This window comes from Cherax quadricarinatus, chromosome 54 (assembly GCF_038502225.1).
Source record: "Cherax quadricarinatus isolate ZL_2023a chromosome 54, ASM3850222v1, whole genome shotgun sequence".
Lineage (NCBI taxonomy): Eukaryota > Metazoa > Arthropoda > Malacostraca > Decapoda > Parastacidae > Cherax > Cherax quadricarinatus.
The window spans coordinates 22631231-22653730 of NC_091345.1; the positions used below are offsets into that span (position 1 = coordinate 22631231).

A 22500-nucleotide genomic window follows, 5' to 3' on the forward strand; every position below is an offset into this window, starting at 1 on the left:
TCTGACACTCGGCGAGTTCTCTTTCAGTGTACTCAAAGTACCGACAACTCCATAATATATAATATAACCCTAACCTCACTTGACTTCGAAGAGGCCATTGATAGCACGTGCATATACTCTACCCCAAGCCCAGACTTGTGTAACTCATATTCATCAAGAATGCTTTAAGTGTTCTATGGAGGATTTGTCCGAACACAGGAGTCATCCCATAGTCATTAAAAACTACTAATACGACCATACACCATAAGATGGCAAAAAAACAAAAAAAAAAAAAGGAATCGCAAAACACAATATAGAATGATAATGTTGACGTCCAACATCATCAAAATTTTGGGAAGAGCTCTGAGAAGCAAGATTGGTAAATACACGAACTTAAAACAGTTGCACAATCCAGGATGACATGGGTTTACAGTAAGTCACCTCCGCCTCTCACAAATACTGTAACCAACACCCTGACCATATGGTCCTGGATACACTGGAAGACAAAATGCAGACGTAAGCAAAAGTCTTCAACAACTGTAACTATACCTGGAGGTTACCTGGATACCTATGGTGTCACAGCACGAAAAAATACGGGAATAAGGAATAATTGAAGTGACCAGATGCATATTTAACTTTCTAACGAATAGAACCTGTAAGGTGTTGGGAGCAGTAAGAGGCCTTTAGAATCCACGCTGTCAAACAGGTGGTGTTGGGAGCAGTAAGAGGTCTTTAGAATCCACGCCGGGTTATTTGTGTATCGTTCCAGTCACGGTATTGTGCCTTTTTTTATTTATTGTTGTTGTTATCAACGGAGGCGAAGCAAGAGTAAAGACACTGAGTACTCTGCCTTTCATTATCTCCTACAACCATAACAGAATCCAAAGAGTAATAGAGAACGTAGTAAAATCAAAGGCCGACACAGTGAAAAACTGTGTTCCCCGAGACACGGTACTCGCCCCGATTGCTTATATATGTACAGTACTGTATTTAGTAGTTTCCGACACTGGGCCTAGGGGGTGTTGACTCCCGGAAAACCCTCCAGGTAGACTCCAGGTGGGTAGACACCACTAACAGCATCACCAGCACAAACAGCAGCCCCACCAGTACCAGCACAAACCGGCATACCAACAGTACCAGTACCAGCACAAACAGCAATAGTAACACCATCATTAACAACACCAGTACCAACACCAGCAGTGTTTGTACAGCACTAACGGCAACACCAGCAGTACCAACACAAGCACAAACAGCAACAACAGCAGTACCAACACCAGCACAAACAGCAACACCAGCACTAACAACACCAGCACTAACAACAACATCAGCAGTAGCAACATCAGCACAAACAGCAACACTAACAGTACCAGTTCCAGCACTGACACCTGCAACACTAGTGCATTTCTTTTGCAATAAAGCCCGTGGCTGGCTTGCCTTCTACTGCAGGGAATTGCCTTATAAGTGGCGGACCATGTCCCTGGCTGGGGGGAGGGGAGGGGAGGGGAGGGGGAGGGGGACCCCTACGCTACGTGGGCGACGTGGGCGTTCTCACGTGGTGTAGAAAACGGGAGATAGGTAGGTAGTGGGTGTAGGTTACTGGAATTGTGTAGATGGGAGAGAGGAAAATAGTGTTACACACACGTCATAAGTCTTGAGAAAGATACATAGGTAGTTTTATAGAGGCCTTATTGACAACGTTTCGCCTGCCACAAACATAAACCTGGTAAGAGAAGACATAAATAGCGAGCAGCGGCGAGGCGAGGATCAGGTGGGGTGCACGTCAGTTCTCGTGGATTACCAGCATCCAAGATATGTTCAGGTCACTGCTCATAAAAGTAGTGGGTTTTAAAACTGTGTTCTGGCTGCCACTGTACAAGACACTTCAAGCAATATATACACATATATATATATATATATATATATATATATATATATATATATATATATATATATATATATATATATATATATATATATATATATATATATATATATATATATATATATATATATATATATATATATTATAGGGAGGTACCACCTCTAGAACTGTCCTAGGTACCCTCATCCTCAGAGAAAAGAATAAACTTGCTTCAGGGAAAACTCAAGGTTCTCCCTGAAGCTGTTTGAGAATTTTCTCCTACCACCCCCTATATTTCAAGTATGTTTTATTTAAAAACAAAATACATTGGCCAAACATTCACAAAAATAAAACAGAAAGTAAAACAACATAGGTAACTCAGAGCTACATCTCGAATACTTCGTCCAGCTCCCCTGTGGTGGGCCGTGTGCCCAGAATGCTGCAGGCATTTCCTCTCTGGATCGCAACACTGAGTCCCTGAAAGAGGAAGCTGGTCGCCCTGTGGTCCTTGGTTTCTATGATGAGCTTTTCACCCAGCTCTTTGAGGAACTTTAGAGCACACTTGTCCCATTCTCCAAGGGTCTCCGACCCTATTGGAATAAAGTTATAGCAAGGGGGAAGGTCTTCATATTTTCGTATCTTCTGGGTCTCCCTGTGGCTGGCAGCTCCACCCCCTTCCACTACGGAGTATGGCAAGTAGGTGTCTGCCAATGTGGCATCACAGATGTAGTCCCAGGCAATTTGCTTTCCATCCTTCCAGGGTAGCATAGTGGCTCCATCAGGACGCTTTTGACTTCCATCAGACCTCTGTACTTGGGGTTCCCGTTGAGCTGGGCAACGGGCTGTGGCGAGGCTTCTCTTTATATATATATATATATATATATATATATATATATATATATATATATATATATATATATATATATATATATGCATACATACATACATATTGAATATCAGTAAAATATTTGTAAGAGTTTCCAGTCGTCTTACATTGTCACGAAAATGAATGGAAGAGCAATATTGCCAGAATGAAAAATCTTATTGCTGTTACAAATTGCATTATTATTATTACAATCCCCCAGACGCTGTGGCGCCTCTGGAGGGGGGGGGTTAAGGGAAACAATCAGGTTCGATTCACTGAAATGAAGATCAGGTCATTTACAGTGACAAGCGCTGCTCCCCAAGGCACAGTTTCCCATTTCCTTTTCTCAAAATCATGTTCAACGTATCCTTGAGGACTTAGCAAATGTCCAAGGTGATATAGACGAAGTCACAGAAAATATTTCACTTATTGATGACAAATTTCAGTTATTCCGGTATGGTAAAAATTGGAGAAACAAAAACGAGGACAGATTATAGACTCTGGGATCAACTCGGTACAGGAGAAGACAGATGTGAGGGACTTAGTGATGTCTGGTCTCACTTTCAAGGATTGCAACACTTTCAGTATCTCAATCGCAAGAGTTGCCAAGCCTGTGATGACACTTTTAGTCGCTTATTTTCTCTAGACAGGAATATTGTTCTATGCTCTATAATAGTCAATTTTAAAGCAGGCAAAATTATAGATTTACAGAACGTACAGAAAGCTTCACTGCTTAATTATTAGGAACAGGAACAGTTAAGTCCCCTGGAACTATTCTCAGTGGAATGTAAACAAGAAAGATGCATCATAATTTACAACTCGAATATTCTGGAAGAACTAATTCAAAATCTTAACATAGAGAAATCACACCTACGAAATCAAGATGCTTGGCAGACGGTGCAAAATATGCTAATGAAAAGTAGGCATGCAACGATTACATTACAAGGTAACACATTACAGGGACCAAGATTTTTCAACAACCTTCCATAGTCCATTAAAGTAATTACCAACAGATTAATTACCAAGAGGAAACTTAATAAATTCCTTAAGTCTGTTGATGATTCCCGATACCATCTTCAGGTTGGGTCGTTGCGGCTGTGTTGGTGGTGTTTCAAGAGTTCTGTTCTTGTTGGCCGTCTTGGGATCAAACTTTCATACTTTTATGACCAACCCCACTGTTGCTGCCCGCGATCCGCGCGCCTACGTAGCTTTTACAGCCTGGCTAATCCGGCACATATTGCGGGAACTAATTCGGTTTCCTTTTGAAAGTAATGTCTTTGTTGTGGAGAAAGTATTTCTTTTATCTGCTGGTAAAATGTTCCAGTTTTGGACGATGGATATTTACAATATTATTTACTTGTATCTACAGTAACTGCTTCTCACGAAGTTCGTTCTACAGTTCCTCCAGTAACACTTGTTGCAGATACTTATAAAAGTGCCTGTGTGAGGTGCCTGACCCTCAAGTATTTCTCATGTATCTCATATATGGGTAAACCTGAGGAATATTAAAGCTGATAACATATAACATCGACCACTAAGTCTCATGTGGAGAGTAAAATCTGTAAAATGTAAATCTGACTACAGGAAGGATCATCCAGTAGTGAACCCACGAAGGTAATGCTGGAATGTTGGCAAGATTCTGACGGTAAATGAGGGAAGAAGAACTCTTTGGTTTATAATTTAAGTTATAATTTCCGAGCTTGTTATGTTTTTTGTTAAGGTGTTGGTCACTGTCATGTTTCCCTGGGTCGCTGTCACTGTCATGTTTCCCTGGGTCGCTGTCACTGTCATGTTTCCCTGGGTCGCTGTCACTGCCATGTTTCCCTGGGTCACTGTCACTGTCATGTTTCCCTGGGTCACTGTCACTGTCATGTTTCCCTGGGTCACTGTCACTGTCATGTTTCCCTGGGTCACTGTCACTGTCATGTTTCCCTGGGTCACTGTCACTGTCATGTTTCCCTGGGTCGCTGTCACTGTCATGTTTCCCTGGGTCACTGTCACTGTCATGTTTCCCTGGGTCACTGTCACTGTCATGTTTCCCTGGGTCACTGTCACTGTCATGTTTCCCTGGGTCACTGTCACTGTCATGTTTCCCTGGGTCACTGTCACTGTCATGTTTCCCTGGGTCACTGTCACTGCCAAACCTCGAATATTCGATGTCACTGCATGGATTATGTTTTATTTTTGTCTGTGTAACTTTTCGCATGTTTTTTTTTTATTGACTCGCCTATTAATGTTTCCTTCATTATTGTAATTTTTTTTTCATTATTCACTTTAGTTACAATTCTCTCTGCTCTTAATATTTTATATAATTTATTGCATGCAATTCTTTATTTATATATAATTTTTTTTCGTTAGTCTTATATTTCCATAAAAAATTTAATTAATCACTTCTTCTTTCCTCTAATTTTCTAATTTTATCATGTATATTATTCTCATAATTTAGTTACTATTATATTCTTTTATCATAATTTTTCTTATACTGTTTTATTCTTATAATTTTACACAATTTATTTACAATTAAACAATCTTAGTTTTGAATGTCATCCATCTTAACATTGTATCGATATTTCACTAAAACATTTTTCATTATTATTAATTTTTTTTTAGCTTGTATCACTTTTTTAATCACAACCGATATATAAAATATCGTATAAACCAATTGACGATTTTTAATATCTAATTTTATCTTGTATTTACGTATCGCAAGTGATTTTAGCCCAGTTGATCTTAACATTGTAAAGTGTATCACACTTTTAATACCAATTTCACCTTTTTTTGTGAAATTATTTTTGTCCTCTATTTTTGCATAAGAATCAGTTTTGTAAAACTTTAAATTACAACCATTTTTTTTTATTTTTTATCACATATAAATGTATATAATTTTTATCATTTACTTTTTTTCTAATATCACAAACGATTTTTTTCCCTGTTTTTATTTTATTTTACAAGCAAATTTCCCTCATTTTCCCCTCATTAGGGCGAGACAACGGGGGATTATATGTTGGACCTGTTGGAACGCATGTCTAACTACCGTATAGATGACCAACGGTGTTCCCTGCCACACCTTGCACACCACACACAGGTACGTCACCTATAATGCTCGCAAATAAGCCACATTGCTTTACTTTCTTGGGGTAATAAGCCAGACGAAACTTTTACTGTCTTAAATACAGATTGTCGTCTTGTGAGCTGCTGGACGACATGGACAGATGAATAAGAAAATGGTAATTAATTCTCACGCAATTACTTAGCTATTTTAACTTATAAGGTTTATATAATAAGATATTACAAGAACCACAATGGATGTAAGTCACTTTGACTTCTTCGGGGAGTTATCCTTGATAATTTACACTATGTATGATAGTTTACTTAGGTGTACCTGTGCCTAAATAAACTTAGTTAATTGTCCCTGGCTCGATCCCCAGCAAGGGTGGAAACATTGGGCGTGTTTCCTTAACAACTGTTGTTCCGTTCACCTGGCAAGCAAGTAGGTACCTGGGTGTTAGTCGACTGGTGTGGGTCGCATTCTGGGGGATATTGAAGGAAATAAGACAGTTCTCGATGATGCACTGTTTTCCTTGGGTTATCATGTGTAGCTAACCTTCCGGGGTTAAAAATCCGAACACAATCTCTTATTTTAAGGAAATGGGAAAGGAAGAAGTGGTGCAATAGAATAGTTGGGACAAGTGTACTCACACTGATACTTGTGTACCTCAGTGTAAAGTGTATCCACACTGATACTTGTGTACCTCAGTGTAAAGTGTACTCTCACTGATACTTGTGTACCTGAGTGTAAAGTGTACTCTCACTGATACTTGTGTACCTCAGTGTAAAGTGTACTCACACTGATACTTGTGTACCTGAGTGTAAAGTGTACCCACACTGATACTTGTGTACCTCAGTGTAAAGTGTACTCACACTGATACTTGTGTACCTCAGTGTAAAGTGTACCCACACTGATACTTGTGTACCTCAGTGTAAAGTGTACCCACACTGATACTTGTGTACCTCAGTGTAAAGTGTACTAGCACTGATACTTGTGTACCTCAGTGTAAAGTGTACCCACACTGATACTTGTGTACCTCAGTGTAAAGTGTACTCACACTGATACTTGTGTACCTCAGTGTAAAGTGTACCCACACTGATACTTGTGTACCTCAGTGTAAAGTGTACCCACATTGATACTTGTGTACCTCAGTGTAAAGTGTACTCACACTGATAACTTGTGTACCTCAGTGTAAAGTGTACCCACACTGATACTTGTGTACCTCAGTGTAAAGTGTACTCACACTGATACTTGTGTACCTCAGTGTAAAGTGTACTCACACTGATACTTGTGTACCTCAGTGTAAAGTGTACCCACACTGATACTTGTGTACCTCAGTGTAAAGTGTACCCACACTGATACTTGTGTACCTCAGTGTAAAGTGTACTCACACTGATACTTGTGTACCTCAGTGTAAAGTGTACTAGCACTGATACTTGTGTACCTCAGTGTAAAGTGTACTTACACTGATACTTGTGTACCTCAGTGTAAAGTGTACCCACACTGATACTTGTGTACCTCAGTGTAAAGTGTACTAGCACTGATACTTGTGTACCTCAGTGTAAAGTGTACTCACACTGATACTTGTGTACCTCAGTGTAAAGTGTACCCACACTGATACTTGTGTACCTCAGTGTAAAGTGTACTAGCACTGATACTTGTGTACCTCAGTGTAAAGTGTACTCACACTGATACTTGTGTACCTCAGTGTAAAGTGTACCCACACTGATACTTGTGTACCTCAGTGTAAAGTGTACTCACACTGATACTTGTGTACCTCAGTGTAAAGTGTACTAGCACTGATACTTGTGTACCTCAGTGTAAAGTGTACTAGCACTGATACTTGTGTACCTCAGTGTAAAGTGTACTCACACTGATACTTGTGTACCTCAGTGTAAAGTGTACCCACACTGATACTTGTGTACCTCAGTGTAAAGTGTACTCACACTGATACTTGTGTACCTCAGTGTAAAGTGTACCCACACTGATACTTGTGTACCTCAGTGTAAAGTGTACCCACACTGATACTTGTGTACCTCAGTGTAAAGTGTACTAGCACTGATACATGTGTACCTCAGTGTAAAGTGTACTAGCACTGATACTTGTGTACCTCAGTGTAAAGTGTACTAGCACTGATACTTGTGTACCTCAGTGTAAAGTGTACCCACACTGATACTTGTGTACCTCAGTGTAAAGTGTACTAGCACTGATACTTGTGTACCTCAGTGTAAAGTGTACTAGCACTGATACTTGTGTACCTCAGTGTAAAGTGTACTAGCACTGATACTTGTGTACCTCAGTGTAAAGTGTACTCACACTGATACTTGTGTACCTCAGTGTAAAGTGTACCCACACTGATACTTGTGTACCTCAGTGTAAAGTGTACTCACACTGATACTTGTGTACCTCAGTGTAAAGTGTACCCACACTGATACTTGTGTACCTCAGTGTAAAGTGTACCCACACTGATACTTGTGTACCTCAGTGTAAAGTGTACTAGCACTGATACATGTGTACCTCAGTGTAAAGTGTACTAGCACTGATACTTGTGTACCTCAGTGTAAAGTGTACTAGCACTGATACTTGTGTACCTCAGTGTAAAGTGTACCCACACTGATACTTGTGTACCTCAGTGTAAAGTGTACTAGCACTGATACTTGTGTACCTCAGTGTAAAGTGTACTAGCACTGATACTTGTGTACCTCAGTGTAAAGTGTACTAGCACTGATACTTGTGTACCTCAGTGTAAAGTGTACTAGCACTGATACTTGTGTACCTCAGTGTAAAGTGTACTAGCACTGATACTTGTGTACCTCAGTGTAAAGTGTACTCACACTGATACTTGTGTACCTCAGTGTAAAGTGTACCCACACTGATACTTGTGTACCTCAGTGTAAAGTGTACCAACACTGATACTTGTGTACCTCAGTGTAAAGTGTACTAGCACTGATACTTGTGTACCTCAGTGTAAAGTGTACTCACACTGATACTTGTGTACCTCAGTGTAAAGTGTACTAGCACTGATACTTGTGTACCTCAGTGTAAAGTGTACTCACACTGATACTTGTGTACCTCAGTGTAAAGTGTACTCGCACTGATACTTGTGTACCTCAGTGTAAAGTGTACTAGCACTGATACTTGTGTACCTCAGTGTAAAGTGTACTAGCACTCATACTTGTGTACCTCAGTGTAACGTGTACTAGCACTGATACATGTGTACCTCAGTGTAAAGTGTACTAGCACTGATACTTGTGTACCTCAGTGTAAAGTGTACTAGCACTGATACTTGTGTACCTCAGTGTAAAGTGTACCCACACTGATACTTGTGTACCTCAGTGTAAAGTGTACTAGCACTGATACTTGTGTACCTCAGTGTAAAGTGTACTAGCACTGATACTTGTGTACCTCAGTGTAAAGTGTACTAGCACTGATACTTGTGTACCTCAGTGTAAAGTGTACTCACACTGATACTTGTGTACCTCAGTGTAAAGTGTACTAGCACTGATACTTGTGTACCTCAGTGTAAAGTGTACTCACACTGATACTTGTGTACCTCAGTGTAAAGTGTACTCACACTGATACTTGTGTACCTCAGTGTAAAGTGTACCCACACTGATACTTGTGTACCTCAGTGTAAAGTGTACTCACACTGATACTTGTGTACCTGAGTGTAAAGTGTACTCACACTGATACTTGTGTACCTCAGTGTAAAGTGTACTCACACTGATACTTGTGTACCTCAGTGTAAAGTGTACTCACACTGATACTTGTGTACCTCAGTGTAAAGTGTACCCACACTGATACTTGTGTACCTCAGTGTAAAGTGTACTCACACTGATACTTGTGTACCTCAGTGTAAAGTGTACTCACACTGATACTTGTGTACCTGAGTGTAAAGTGTACTCACACTGATGCTTGTGTACCTCAGTGTAAAGTGTACTCACACTGATACTTGTGTACCTCAGTGTAAAGTGTACTCACACTGATACTTGTGTACCTCAGTGTAAAGTGTACTCACACTGATACTTGTGTACCTCAGTGTAAAGTGTACTCACACTGATACTTGTGTACCTCAGTGTAAAGTGTACTCACACTGATACTTGTGTACCTCAGTGTAAAGTGTACTCACACTGATACTTGTGTACCTCAGTGTAAAGTGTACTCACACTGATACTTGTGTACCTCAGTGTAAAGTGTACTCACACTGATACTTGTGTACCTCAGTGTAAAGTGTACTCACACTGATACTTGTGTACCTCAGTGTAAAGTGTACTCACACTGATACTTGTGTACCTCTGTGTAAAGTGTACTCACACTGATACTTGTGTACCTCAGTGTAAAGTGTACTCACACTGATACTTGTGTACCTTAGTGTAAAGTGTACTCACACTGATACTTGTGTACCTCAGTGTAAAGTGTACTCACACTGATACTTGTGTACCTGAGTGTAAAGTGTACTCACACTGATACTTGTGTACCTGAGTGTAAAGTGTACTCACACTGATACTTGTGTACCTCAGTGTAAAGTGTACTCACACTGATACTTGTGTACCTCAGTGTAAAGTGTACTCACACTGATACTTGTGTACCTCAGTGTAAAGTGTACTCACACTGATACTTGTGTACCTCAGTGTAAAGTGTACTCACACTGATACTTGTGTACCTCAGTGTAAAGTGTACCCACACTGATACTTGTGTACCTCAGTGTAAAGTGTACCCACACTGATACTTGTGTACCTCAGTGTAAAGTGTACTAGCACTGATACTTGTGTACCTCAGTGTAAAGTGTACTAGCACTGATACTTGTGTACCTCAGTGTAAAGTGTACTCACACTGATACTTGTGTACCTCAGTGTAAAGTGTACTCACACTGATACTTGTGTACCTCAGTGTAAAGTGTACTCACACTGATACTTGTGTACCTCAGTGTAAAGTGTACTCACACTGATACTTGTGTACCTCAGTGTAAAGTGTACCCACACTGATACTTGTGTACCTCAGTGTAAAGTGTACCCACACTGATACTTGTGTACCTCAGTGTAAAGTGTACTAGCACTGATACTTGTGTACCTCAGTGTAAAGTGTACTAGCACTGATACTTGTGTACCTCAGTGTAAAGTGTACTCACACTGATACTTGTGTACCTCAGTGTAAAGTGTACTCACACTGATACTTGTGTACCTCAGTGTAAAGTGTACTCACACTGATACTTGTGTACCTCAGTGTAAAGTGTACTCACACTGATACTTGTGTACCTCAGTGTAAAGTGTACTCACACTGATACTTGTGTACCTCAGTGTAAAGTGTACTCACACTGATACTTGTGTACCTCAGTGTAAAGTGTACTAGCACTGATACTTGTGTACCTCAGTGTAAAGTGTACTAGCACTGATACTTGTGTACCTCAGTGTAAAGTGTACTAGCACTGATACTTGTGTACCTCAGTGTAAAGTGTACTAGCACTGATACTTGTGTACCTCAGTGTAAAGTGTACTCACACTGATACTTGTGTACCTCAGTGTAAAGTGTACTCACACTGATACTTGTGTACCTCAGTGTAAAGTGTACTCACACTGATACTTGTGTACCTGAGTGTAAAGTGTACTCACACTGATACTTGTGTACCTGAGTGTAAAGTGTACTCACACTGATACTTGTGTACCTCAGTGTAAATACACTGATTCTTTATTTTAATTAAAATATGTTTTGATAATATCTAGGTTAATTACCGCATTTTCATTCCATGATAGTCGATAGGCTTTACTTCTAACTTAACTGCACTTTAATAAGTGATCCACAAATTAAGAATATGTAAAGTTGACCTTCACTTTGCATTACTCATCCAGGTAGGTTGCTAACTCACTCTGGCTCCAGTAAAATTTTTGGTAATAAAAACGGCAAGAGACGCAGATGTCGGTGATTTCTGTAGTTACACAATACAGTAATATTCGTTTTCTATCTTGTTTCAGCGCAAACATAGAAAATTGTTCTTTAGGTATCATATCTTCACTGTAAACTTGTCTATTTCTGTGTGGAGCCAGACCAACGTTTTGGAACAAACTTTATCAGAGTGAAACTTTTCCCCTAAAAAGCTGACAATTAGAGAGGAAACTTGACATTATCAAATAATTCAGCGAGGAGACCAAAAGACAAGTTGGGAGGAGATATGTTGAATAAATTCTTAACCTGTGGAACACAGCCGCAATAATATAGCGTGGCGCCACTGAAGATTTGTAAATTATCAGGAATCTTTTGGAAGACGGTCTACCGCTGAGACGAGACTGCTTTACTTCGTGTCTTGCTGACTACTAGTCAGATGTTGGTCAGATGTTTTAATGGATAGGTTATGATACGATTTTTAACCCCGGAGGGTTAGCTGCCCAGGATAACCCAAGAAAGTTAGTACGTCATCAAGAGACTGTCTTTTATTTCCATTGTGGTCCTTCAGTCTTGTCTCCCAGGATGCGACCTACACCAGTCGACTAACATCCAGGTACCTACTTGTATTAACGTTGGTAGAATAACCGACAATATGTTAGGTAAAGGGTCACAAATACAACTGTTGTGACATTTTATTCTGACAACGTTTCTGACGGCTTGACAAAGCTCCTGGAGAGTGAAACGTTGCCAAAATAAAATGTCACACTAATTGCACTTGTGTCCTTTTACCTAAGGTACCTACTTTCGTGATTGATAAGGTGTAAGGAATCACGTCCAGTGTTTCTATTCTTGTCGGGGATCGAACCACGGACAGTGTGTGCGTGTGAAGCGAGATCGTTGCCTACCAGGCCACGGGATACTTCCTTCTTAACTAAACCATAGTCAGGAGCTGTAGTTGCTGCCGTCCGTCACTCCAACACCACCACTGTGAAGTTGACAAATTCTTAGCTAAGGTTCGTGTATGTTGCATCACACACCTGCAAGAGTGCCGTGTCCGCACCGCATCACACACCTGCAAGAGTGCCGTGTCCGCACCTAACATATACTTCTCTCTTCCAACTCTCAGATGAGGAAGCCACGAGCTGACCATCGTGGGGGGGGGGACCAAAAATGGAAGTTAAATAATATAATAATGTAATAATATCTATATTTACTACCAATACATGTACAAGGTATACAGACCATAGCTGACATCAATGATATACTACTGTATAGAAAGCCCCTTGTTATGCTGAGCATTTCGAGCAAATTAGGTCAGTTTTATCCAGGATGCGACCCACACCAGTCAACTAACACTCAGGTACCCATTTTACTGATGAGGAACATTGACAACCGGTGTAAAGAAATACGCCCAATGTTTCTACCCTGGCTGGGAATCGAACCCAGACCCTCGCCAAAATAATAAATAACGTTTTACAACTGGATTATCATTTGGAACCTTCATCCAAGGGAATAAAATATTTCCAGACGAACTAGAGCCGTCCTCAGAACAGACCAAGACTTAAGAGGCGTGTGAGTTTCCCTGTCTCCTAATATCATGTTTATTTCTCCCCTATAATCTACCTTGCCCATAATTACTATCACATTTGCTTTGTCTGTTTCGTAAAGTGACTTTCCAGGATCTTTACTTAATTCATGGTATAACTTAACAGATCTTTGAGGAGAGTTGTGTTGTAGAAGTCTGAGCGAAGGTCACACGAATCTGCACACACAAATCTCTCCCTACGAAAGCAAAAGATTGCAAAATACCCCCAGTGAAAAGTAGAGGCGCCATTGGTACACTAAGAGAAAACACAAGTGTCCGGGGTCCAAGACTGTTCAACAGCCTCCCACAATGCTTAAAGGAAATTAACAATAGACTCCTGCCTGCCTTCAAGAGGGAGCTCGACAGATACATAAACGGTGCCGGATCAGCCAGGTTGTGGTTCGTATGTCGGACTGCGTGGGGCCCTGATCCACCAGGAGTCCTGGTCGTGGACAAGGCCGCGGGGGCATTGATCTCCGGAATACCCTCCAAGTAGGCAGGTAGACAGACTTTACCTTACGAGAGCAGACAAAGTAAATGTGATAGTAATTGTGGACATGGTAGATTATAGGCGGTAGATAAGATTATTAAAAAAGAGGGTAACTGACGTGCACCTGAAGTGGACTGACTGGAGGGTGAAGATGAAATATACAAGTAACCTGGTCTGAGACCCGGTCTTCAGGCATCAAGACTACGGTACTGAAGCACAGTAACCTGGTCTGAGACCCGGTCTTCAGGCATCAAGACTACGGTACTGAAGCACAGTAACCTGGTCTGAGACCCGGTCTTCAGGCATCAAGACTACGGTACTGAAGCACAGTAACCTGGTCTGAGACCCGTCTTCAGGCATCAAGACTACGGTACTGAAGCACAGTAACCTGGTCTGAGACCCGGTCTTGAGGCATCAAGACTACGGTACTGAAGCACAGTAACCTGGTCTGAGACCCGTCTTCAGGCATCAAGACTACGGTACTGAAGCACAGTAACCTGGTCTGAGACCCGTCTTGAGGCATCAAGACTACGGTACTGAAGCACAGTAACCTGGTCTGAGACCCGTCTTCAGGCATCAAGACTACGGTACTGAAGCACAGTAACCTGGTCTGAGACCCGGTCTTGAGGCATCAAGACTACGGTACTGAAGCACAGTAACCTGGTCTGAGACCCGTCTTCAGGCATCAAGACTACGGTACTGAAGCACAGTAACCTGGTCTGAGACCCGGTCTTGAGGCATCAAGACTACGGTACTGAAGCACAGTAACCTGGTCTGAGACCCGTCTTCAGGCATCAAGACTACGGTACTGAAGCACAGTAACCTGGTCTGAGACCCGTCTTCAGGCATCAAGACTACGGTACTGAAGCACAGTAACCTGGTCTGAGACCCGTCTTGAGGCATCAAGACTACGGTACTGAAGCACAGTAACCTGGTCTGAGACCCGTCTTCAGGCATCAAGACTACGGTACTGAAGCACAGTAACCTGGTCTGAGACCCGGTCTTCAGGCATCAAGACTACGGTACTGAAGCACAGTAACCTGGTCTGAGACCCGTCTTCAGGCATCAAGACTACGGTACTGAAGCACAGTAACCTGGTCTGAGACCCGTCTTCAGGCATCAAGACTACGGTACTGAAGCACAGTAACCTGGTCTGAGACCCGTCTTGAGGCATCAAGACTACGGTACTGCATCACAGTAACCTGGTCTGAGACCCGTCTTCAGGCATCAAGACTACGGTACTGAAGCACAGTAACCTGGTCTGAGACCCGGTCTTCAGGCATCAAGACTACGGTACTGAAGCACAGTAACCTGGTCTGAGACCCGTCTTCAGGCATCAAGACTACGGTACTGAAGCACAGTAACCTGGTCTGAGACCCGTCTTCAGGCATCAAGACTACGGTACTGAAGCACAGTAACCTGGTCTGAGATCCGTCTTCAGGCATCAAGACTACGGTACTGAAGCACAGTAACCTGGTCTGAGACCCGTCTTCAGGCATCAAGACTACGGTACTGAAGCACAGTAACCTGGTCTGAGACCCGTCTTGAGGCATCAAGACTACGGTACTGAAGCACAGTAACCTGGTCTGAGACCCGTCTTCAGGCATCAAGACTACGGTACTGAAGCACAGTAACCTGGTCTGAGACCCGGTCTTCAGGCATCAAGACTACGGTACTGAAGCACAGTAACCTGGTCTGAGATCCGTCTTCAGGCATCAAGACTAGGGTACTGAAGCACAGTAACCTGGTCTGAGACCCGTCTTCAGGCATCAAGACTAGGGTACTGAAGCACAGTAACCTGGTCTGAGATCCGTCTTCAGGCATCAAGACTACGGTACTGAAGCCCAGTAACCTGGTCTGAGACCCGTCTTCAGGCATCAAGACTACGGTACTGAAGCACAGTAACCTGGTCTGAGACCCGTCTTGAGGCATCTAGATTACGGTACTGAAGCACAGTAACCTGGTCTGAGACCCGTCTTCAGGCATCAAGACTACGGTACTGAAGTACAGTAATCTGGTCTGAGACCCGTCTTGAGGCATCAAGACTACGGTACTGATGCACAGTAACCTGGTCTGAGACCCGTCTTCAGGCATCAAGACTACGGTACTGAAGCACAGTAACCTGGTCTGAGACCCGTCTTGAGGCATCAAGACTACGGTACTGAAGCACAGTAACCTGGTCTGAGACCCGTCTTGAGGCATCAAGACTACGGTACTGAAGCACAGTAAAATGGTCTGAGACCCGTCTTCAGGCATCAAGTCTACGGTACTGAAGCACAGTAACCTGGTCTGAGACCCGTCTTGAGGCATCAAGACTACGGCACTGAAGCACAGTAAAATGGTCTGAGACCCGGTCTTGAGGCATCAAGACGACGGTACTGAAGCACAGTATCCTGGTCTGAGACCCGTCTTGAGGCATCAAGACTACGGTACTGAAGCACAGTATCCTGGTCTGAGACCCGGTCTTGAGGCATCAAGACGACGTTACTGAAGCACAGTAACCTGGTCTGAGACCCGTCTTGAGGCATCAAGACTACGGTACTGAAGCACAGTAACCTGGTCTGAGACCCGTCTTGAGGCATCAAGACTACGGTACTGAAGCACAGTAACCTGGTCTGAGACCCGTCTTCAGACATCAAGAATACGGTGCTGAAGCACAGTAACCTGGTCTGAGACCCGTCTTCAGGCATCAAGACTACGTTACTGAAGCACAGTAACCTGGTCTGAGACCCGTCTTCAGGCATCAAGACTATGGTACTGAAGCACAGTAACATGGTCTGAGACCCGTCTTCAGGCACCAAGACTATGGTACTGAAGCACAGTAACCTGGTCTGAGACCCGTCTTCAGGCATCAAGACTATGGTACTGAAGCACAGTAACCTGGTCTGAGACCCGTCTTCAGGCACCAAGACTATGGTACTGAAGCACAGTGACCTGGTCTGAGACCCGTCTTCAGGCATCAAGACTACGGTACTGAAGCACAGTAACCTGGTCTGAGACCCGTCTTGAGGCATCAAGACTACGGCACTGAAGCACTGTAACCTGGTCTGAGACCCGTCTTGAGGCATCAAGAGTGCGGTACTGAAGCACAGTAACCTGGTCTGAGACCCGTCTTGAGGCATCAAGACTACGGTACTGAAGCACAGTAACCTGGTCTGAGACCCGTCTTCAGGCATCAAGACTACGGTACTGAAGCACTCTAACCTGGTCTGAGACCCGTCTTGAGGCATCAAGACTACGGTACTGAAGCACAGTAACCTGGTCTGAGACCCGTCTTCAGGCATCAAGACTAGGGTACTGAAGCACAGTAACGTGGTCTGAGACCCGTCTTCAGGCATCAAGACTAAGGTACTGAAGCCCAGTAACCTGGTCTGAGACCCGTCTTCAGGCATCAAGACTACGGTACTGAAGCACAGTAACCTGGTCTGAGACCCGTCTTGAGGCATCTAGATTACGGTACTGAAGCACAGTAACCTGGTCTGAGACCCGTCTTGAGGCATGAAGACTACGGTACTGAAGTACAGTAATCTGGTCTGAGACCCGTCTTGAGGCATCAAGACTACGGTACTGATGCACAGTAACCTGGTCTGAGACCCGTCTTCAGGCATCAAGACTACGGTACTGAAGCACAGTAACCTGGTCTGAGACCCGTCTTGAGGCATCAAGACTACGGTACTGAAGCACAGTAACCTGGTCTGAGACCCGTCTTCAGGCATCAAGACTACGGTACTGAAGCACAGTAACCTGGTCTGAGACCCGTCTTGAGGCATGAAGACTACGGTACTGAAGTACAGTAATCTGGTCTGAGACCCGTCTTGAGGCATCAAGACTACGGTACTGATGCACAGTAACCTGGTCTGAGACCCGTCTTGAGGCATCAAGACTACGGTACTGAAGCACAGTAACCTGGTCTGAGACCCGTCTTGAGGCATCAAGACTACAGTACTGAAGCACAGTAACCTGGTCTGAGACCCGTCTTCAGGCATCAAGACTACGGTACTGAAGCACAGTAACCTGGTCTGAGACCCGTCTTCAGGCATCAAGACTACGGTACTGAAGCACAGTAACCTGGTCTGAGACCCGTCTTCAGGCATCAAGACTACAGTACTGAAGCACTGTATCCTGGTCTGAGACCCTTCTTCAGGCAGTAAGACTACGGTACTGAAGCACTGTAACCTGGTCTGAGACCCGTCTTGAGGCATCAAGACTACGGTACTGAAGCACAGTAACCTGGTCTGAGACCCGTCTTCAGGCATCAAGACTACGGTACTTAAGCACTGTAACCTGGTCTGAGACCCGTCTTCAGGCATCAAGACTACGGTACTGAAGCACAGTAACCTGGTCTGAGACCCGTCTTCAGGCATCAAGACTACGGTACTGAAGCACAGTAACCTGGTCTGAGACCCGTCTTCAGGCATCAAGACTACGGTACTGAATCACAGTAACCTGGTCTGAGACCCGTCTTCAGGCATCAAGACTACGGTACTGAATCACAGTAACCTGGTCTGAGACCCGTCTTCAGGCATCAAGACTACGGTACTGAATCACAGTAACCTGGTCTGAGACCCGTCTTGAGGCATCAAGACTACGGTACTGAATCACAGTAACCTGGTCTGAGACCCGTCTTCAGGCATCAAGACTACGGTACTGCATCACAGTAACCTGGTCTGAGACCCGTCTTCAGGCATCAAGACTACGGTACTGAATCACAGTAACCTGGTCTGAGACCCGTCTTCAGGCATCAAGACTACGGTATTGAATCACAGTAACCTGGTCTGAGACCCGTCTTCAGGCATCAAGACTACGGTACTGAATCACAGTAACCTGGTCTGAGACCCGTCTTCAGGCATCAAGACTACGGTACTGAAGCACAGTAACCTGGTCTGAGACCCGTCTTCAGGCATCAAGACTACGGTACTGAAGCACAGTAACCTGGTCTGAGACCCGTCTTGAGGCATCAAGACTACGGTACTGAATCACAGTAACCTGGTCTGAGACCCGTCTTCAGGCATCAAGACTACGGTACTGAAGCACAGTAACCTGGTCTGAGACCCGTCTTCAGGCATCAAGACTACGGTACTGAATCACAGTAACCTGGTCTGAGACCCGTCTTCAGGCATCAAGACTACGGTACTGAATCACAGTAACCTGGTCTGAGACCCGTCTTCAGGCATCAAGACTACGGTACTGAATCACAGTAACCTGGTCTGAGACCCGTCTTCAGGCATCAAGACTACGGTACTGAAGCACAGTAACCTGGTCTGAGACCCGTCTTCAGGCATCAAGACTACGGTACTGAATCACAGTAACCTGGTCTGAGACCCGTCTTCAGGCATCAAGACTACGGTACTGAATCACAGTAACCTGGTCTGAGACCCGTCTTCAGGCATCAAGACTACGGTACTGAATCACAGTAACCTGGTCTGAGACCCGTCTTGAGGCATCAAGACTACGGTACTGAATCACAGTAACCTGGTCTGAGACCCGTCTTCAGGCATCAAGACTACGGTACTGAATCACAGTAACCTGGTCTGAGACCCGTCTTCAGGCATCAAGACTACGGTACTGAATCACAGTAACCTGGTCTGAGACCCGTCTTCAGGCATCAAGACTACGGTACTGAAGCACAGTAACCTGGTCTGAGACCCGTCTTCAGGCATCAAGACTACGGTACTGAATCACAGTAACCTGGTCTGAGACCCGTCTTCAGGCATCAAGACTACGGTACTGAATCACAGTAACCTGGTCTGAGACCCGTCTTCAGGCATCAAGACTACGGTACTGAATCACAGTAACCTGGTCTGAGACCCGTCTTCAGGCATCAAGACTACGGTACTGAAGCACAGTAACCTGGTCTGAGACCCGTCTTCAGGCATCAAGACTACGGTACTGAATCACAGTAACCTGGTCTGAGACCCGTCTTCAGGCATCAAGACTACGGTACTGAATCACAGTAACCTGGTCTGAGACCCGTCTTCAGGCATCAAGACTACGGTACTGAATCACAGTAACCTGGTCTGAGACCCGTCTTCAGGCATCAAGACTACGGTACTGCATCACAGTAACCTGGTCTGAGACCCGTCTTCAGGCATCAAGACTACGGTACTGCATCACAGTAACCTGGTCTGAGACCCGTCTTCAGGCATCAAGACTACGGTACTGCATCACAGTAACCTGGTCTGAGACCCGTCTTCAGGCATCAAGACTACGGTACTGCATCACAGTAACCTGGTCTGAGACCCGTCTTCAGGCATCAAGACTACGGTACTGCATCACAGTAACCTGGTCTGAGACCCGTCTTCAGGCATCAAGACTACGGTACTGCATCACAGTAACCTGGTCTGAGACCCGTCTTCAGGCATCAAGACTACGGTACTGCATCACAGTAACCTGGTCTGAGACCCGTCTTCAGGCATCAAGACTACGGTACTGAATCACAGTAACCTGGTCTGAGACCCGTCTTGAGGCATCAAGACTACGGTACTGAATCACAGTAACCTGGTCTGAGACCCGTCTTCAGGCATCAAGACTACGGTACTGAATCACAGTAACCTGGTCTGAGACCCGTCTTCAGGCATCAAGACTACGGTACTGAATCACAGTAACCTGGTCTGAGACCCGTCTTCAGGCATCAAGACTACGGTACTGAAGCACAGTAACCTGGTCTGAGACCCGTCTTCAGGCATCAAGACTACGGTACTGAATCACAGTAACCTGGTCTGAGACCCGTCTTCAGGCATCAAGACTACGGTACTGAATCACAGTAACCTGGTCTGAGACCCGTCTTCAGGCATCAAGACTACGGTACTGAATCACAGTAACCTGGTCTGAGACCCGTCTTCAGGCATCAAGACTACGGTACTGAAGCACAGTAACCTGGTCTGAGACCCGTCTTCAGGCATCAAGACTACGGTACTGAATCACAGTAACCTGGTCTGAGACCCGTCTTCAGGCATCAAGACTACGGTACTGCATCACAGTAACCTGGTCTGAGACCCGTCTTCAGGCATCAAGACTACGGTACTGAATCACAGTAACCTGGTCTGAGACCCGTCTTCAGGCATCAAGACTACGGTACTGAATCACAGTAACCTGGTCTGAGACCCGTCTTCAGGCATCAAGACTACGGTACTGAAGCACAGTAACCTGGTCTGAGACCCGTCTTCAGGCATCAAGACTACGGTACTGAAGCACAGTAACCTGGTCTGAGACCCGTCTTCAGGCATCAAGACTACGGTACTGAAGCACAGTAACCTGGTCTGAGACCCGTCTTCAGGCATCAAGACTACGGTACTGAATCACAGTAACCTGGTCTGAGACCCGTCTTCAGGCATCAAGACTATGGTACTGAATCACAGTAACCTGGTCTGAGACCCGTCTTCAGGCATCAAGACTACGGTACTGAATCACAGTAACCTGGTCTGAGACCCGTCTTCAGGCATCAAGACTACGGTACTGAATCACAGTAACCTGGTCTGAGATCCGTCTTCAGGCATCAAGACTACGGTACTGAATCACAGTAACTTTACTGAACATCTTGTTAAAGAATTGTATTGAGAACTCGCAACTAAGGCAAGTGTAAGAAGGCATCTTCTTAACCATGTTTGCAAGACGACATCTTCTTAACCATGTTTGCAAGACGACACCTTCTTAACCATGTTTGCAAGACGACACCTTCTTAACCATGTTTGCAAGACGACACCTTCTTAACCATGTTTGCAAGACGACACCTTCTTAACCATGTTTGCAAGACGACACCTTCTTAACCATGTTTGCAAGACGACACCTTCTTAACCATGTTTGCAAGACGACACCTTCTTAACCATGTTTGCAAGACGACACCTTCTTAACCATGTTTGCAAGAAGACACCTTCTTAACCATGTTTGTAAGACGACACCTTCTTAACCATGTTTGCAAGAAGACACCTTCTTAACCATGTTTGTAAGACGACACCTTCTTAACCATGTTTGTAAGACGACACCTTCTTAACCATGTTTGTAAGACGACACCTTCTTAACCATGTTTGTAAGACGACACCTTCTTAACCATGTTTGCAAGAAGACACCTTCTTAACCATGTTTGCAAGAAGACACCTTCTTAACCATGTTTGTAAGACGACACCTTCTTAACCATGTTTGCAAGACGACACCTTCTTAACCATGTTTGTAAGACGACACCTTCTTAACCATGTTTGTAAGACGACACCTTCTTAACCATGTTTGCAAGACGACACCTTCTTAACCATGTTTGCAAGACGACACCTTCTTAACCATGTTTGTAAGACGACACCTTCTTAACCATGTTTGTAAGACGACACCTTCTTAACCATGTTTGCAAGACGACACCTTCTTAACCATGTTTGCAAGACGACACCTTCTTAACCATGTTTGTAAGACGACACCTTCTTAACCATGTTTGCAAGACGACACCTTCTTAACCATGTTTGCAAGACGACACCTTCTTAACCATGTTTGTAAGACGACACCTTCTTAACCATGTTTGTAAGACGACACCTTCTTAACCATGTTTGCAAGACGACACCTTCTTAACCATGTTTGCAAGACGACACCTTCTTAACCATGTTTGTAAGACGACACCTTCTTAACCATGTTTGCAAGACGACACCTTCTTAACCATGTTTGTAAGACGACACCTTCTTAACCATGTTTGCAAGACGACACCTTCTTAACCATGTTTGCAAGACGACACCTTCTTAACCATGTTTGTAAGACGACACCTTCTTAACCATGTTTGTAAGAAGACACCTTCTTAACCATGTTTGTAAGAAGA

At 43.9% G+C, this 22500-nt stretch overlaps 1 protein-coding gene across 8 annotated transcripts in view; it reads left to right on the forward strand.

Annotated features, from left to right (window-relative positions):
• Positions 1-22500, forward strand: part of RapGAP1 (Rap GTPase activating protein 1) — a 388752-nt gene that overhangs the window by 203851 nt on the left and 162401 nt on the right. For 6 of the 8 annotated variants that reach the window (XM_070096729.1, XM_070096728.1, XM_070096730.1 and 3 more), the window contains one exon: positions 5686-5790. The exons of the other annotated variants lie outside the window; for them this stretch is intronic. In XM_070096729.1, the coding sequence (XP_069952830.1) occupies positions 5686-5790 (105 nt within the window). The remainder of the gene's footprint in view (positions 1-5685; positions 5791-22500) is intronic. 8 annotated transcript variants of the gene reach the window in all.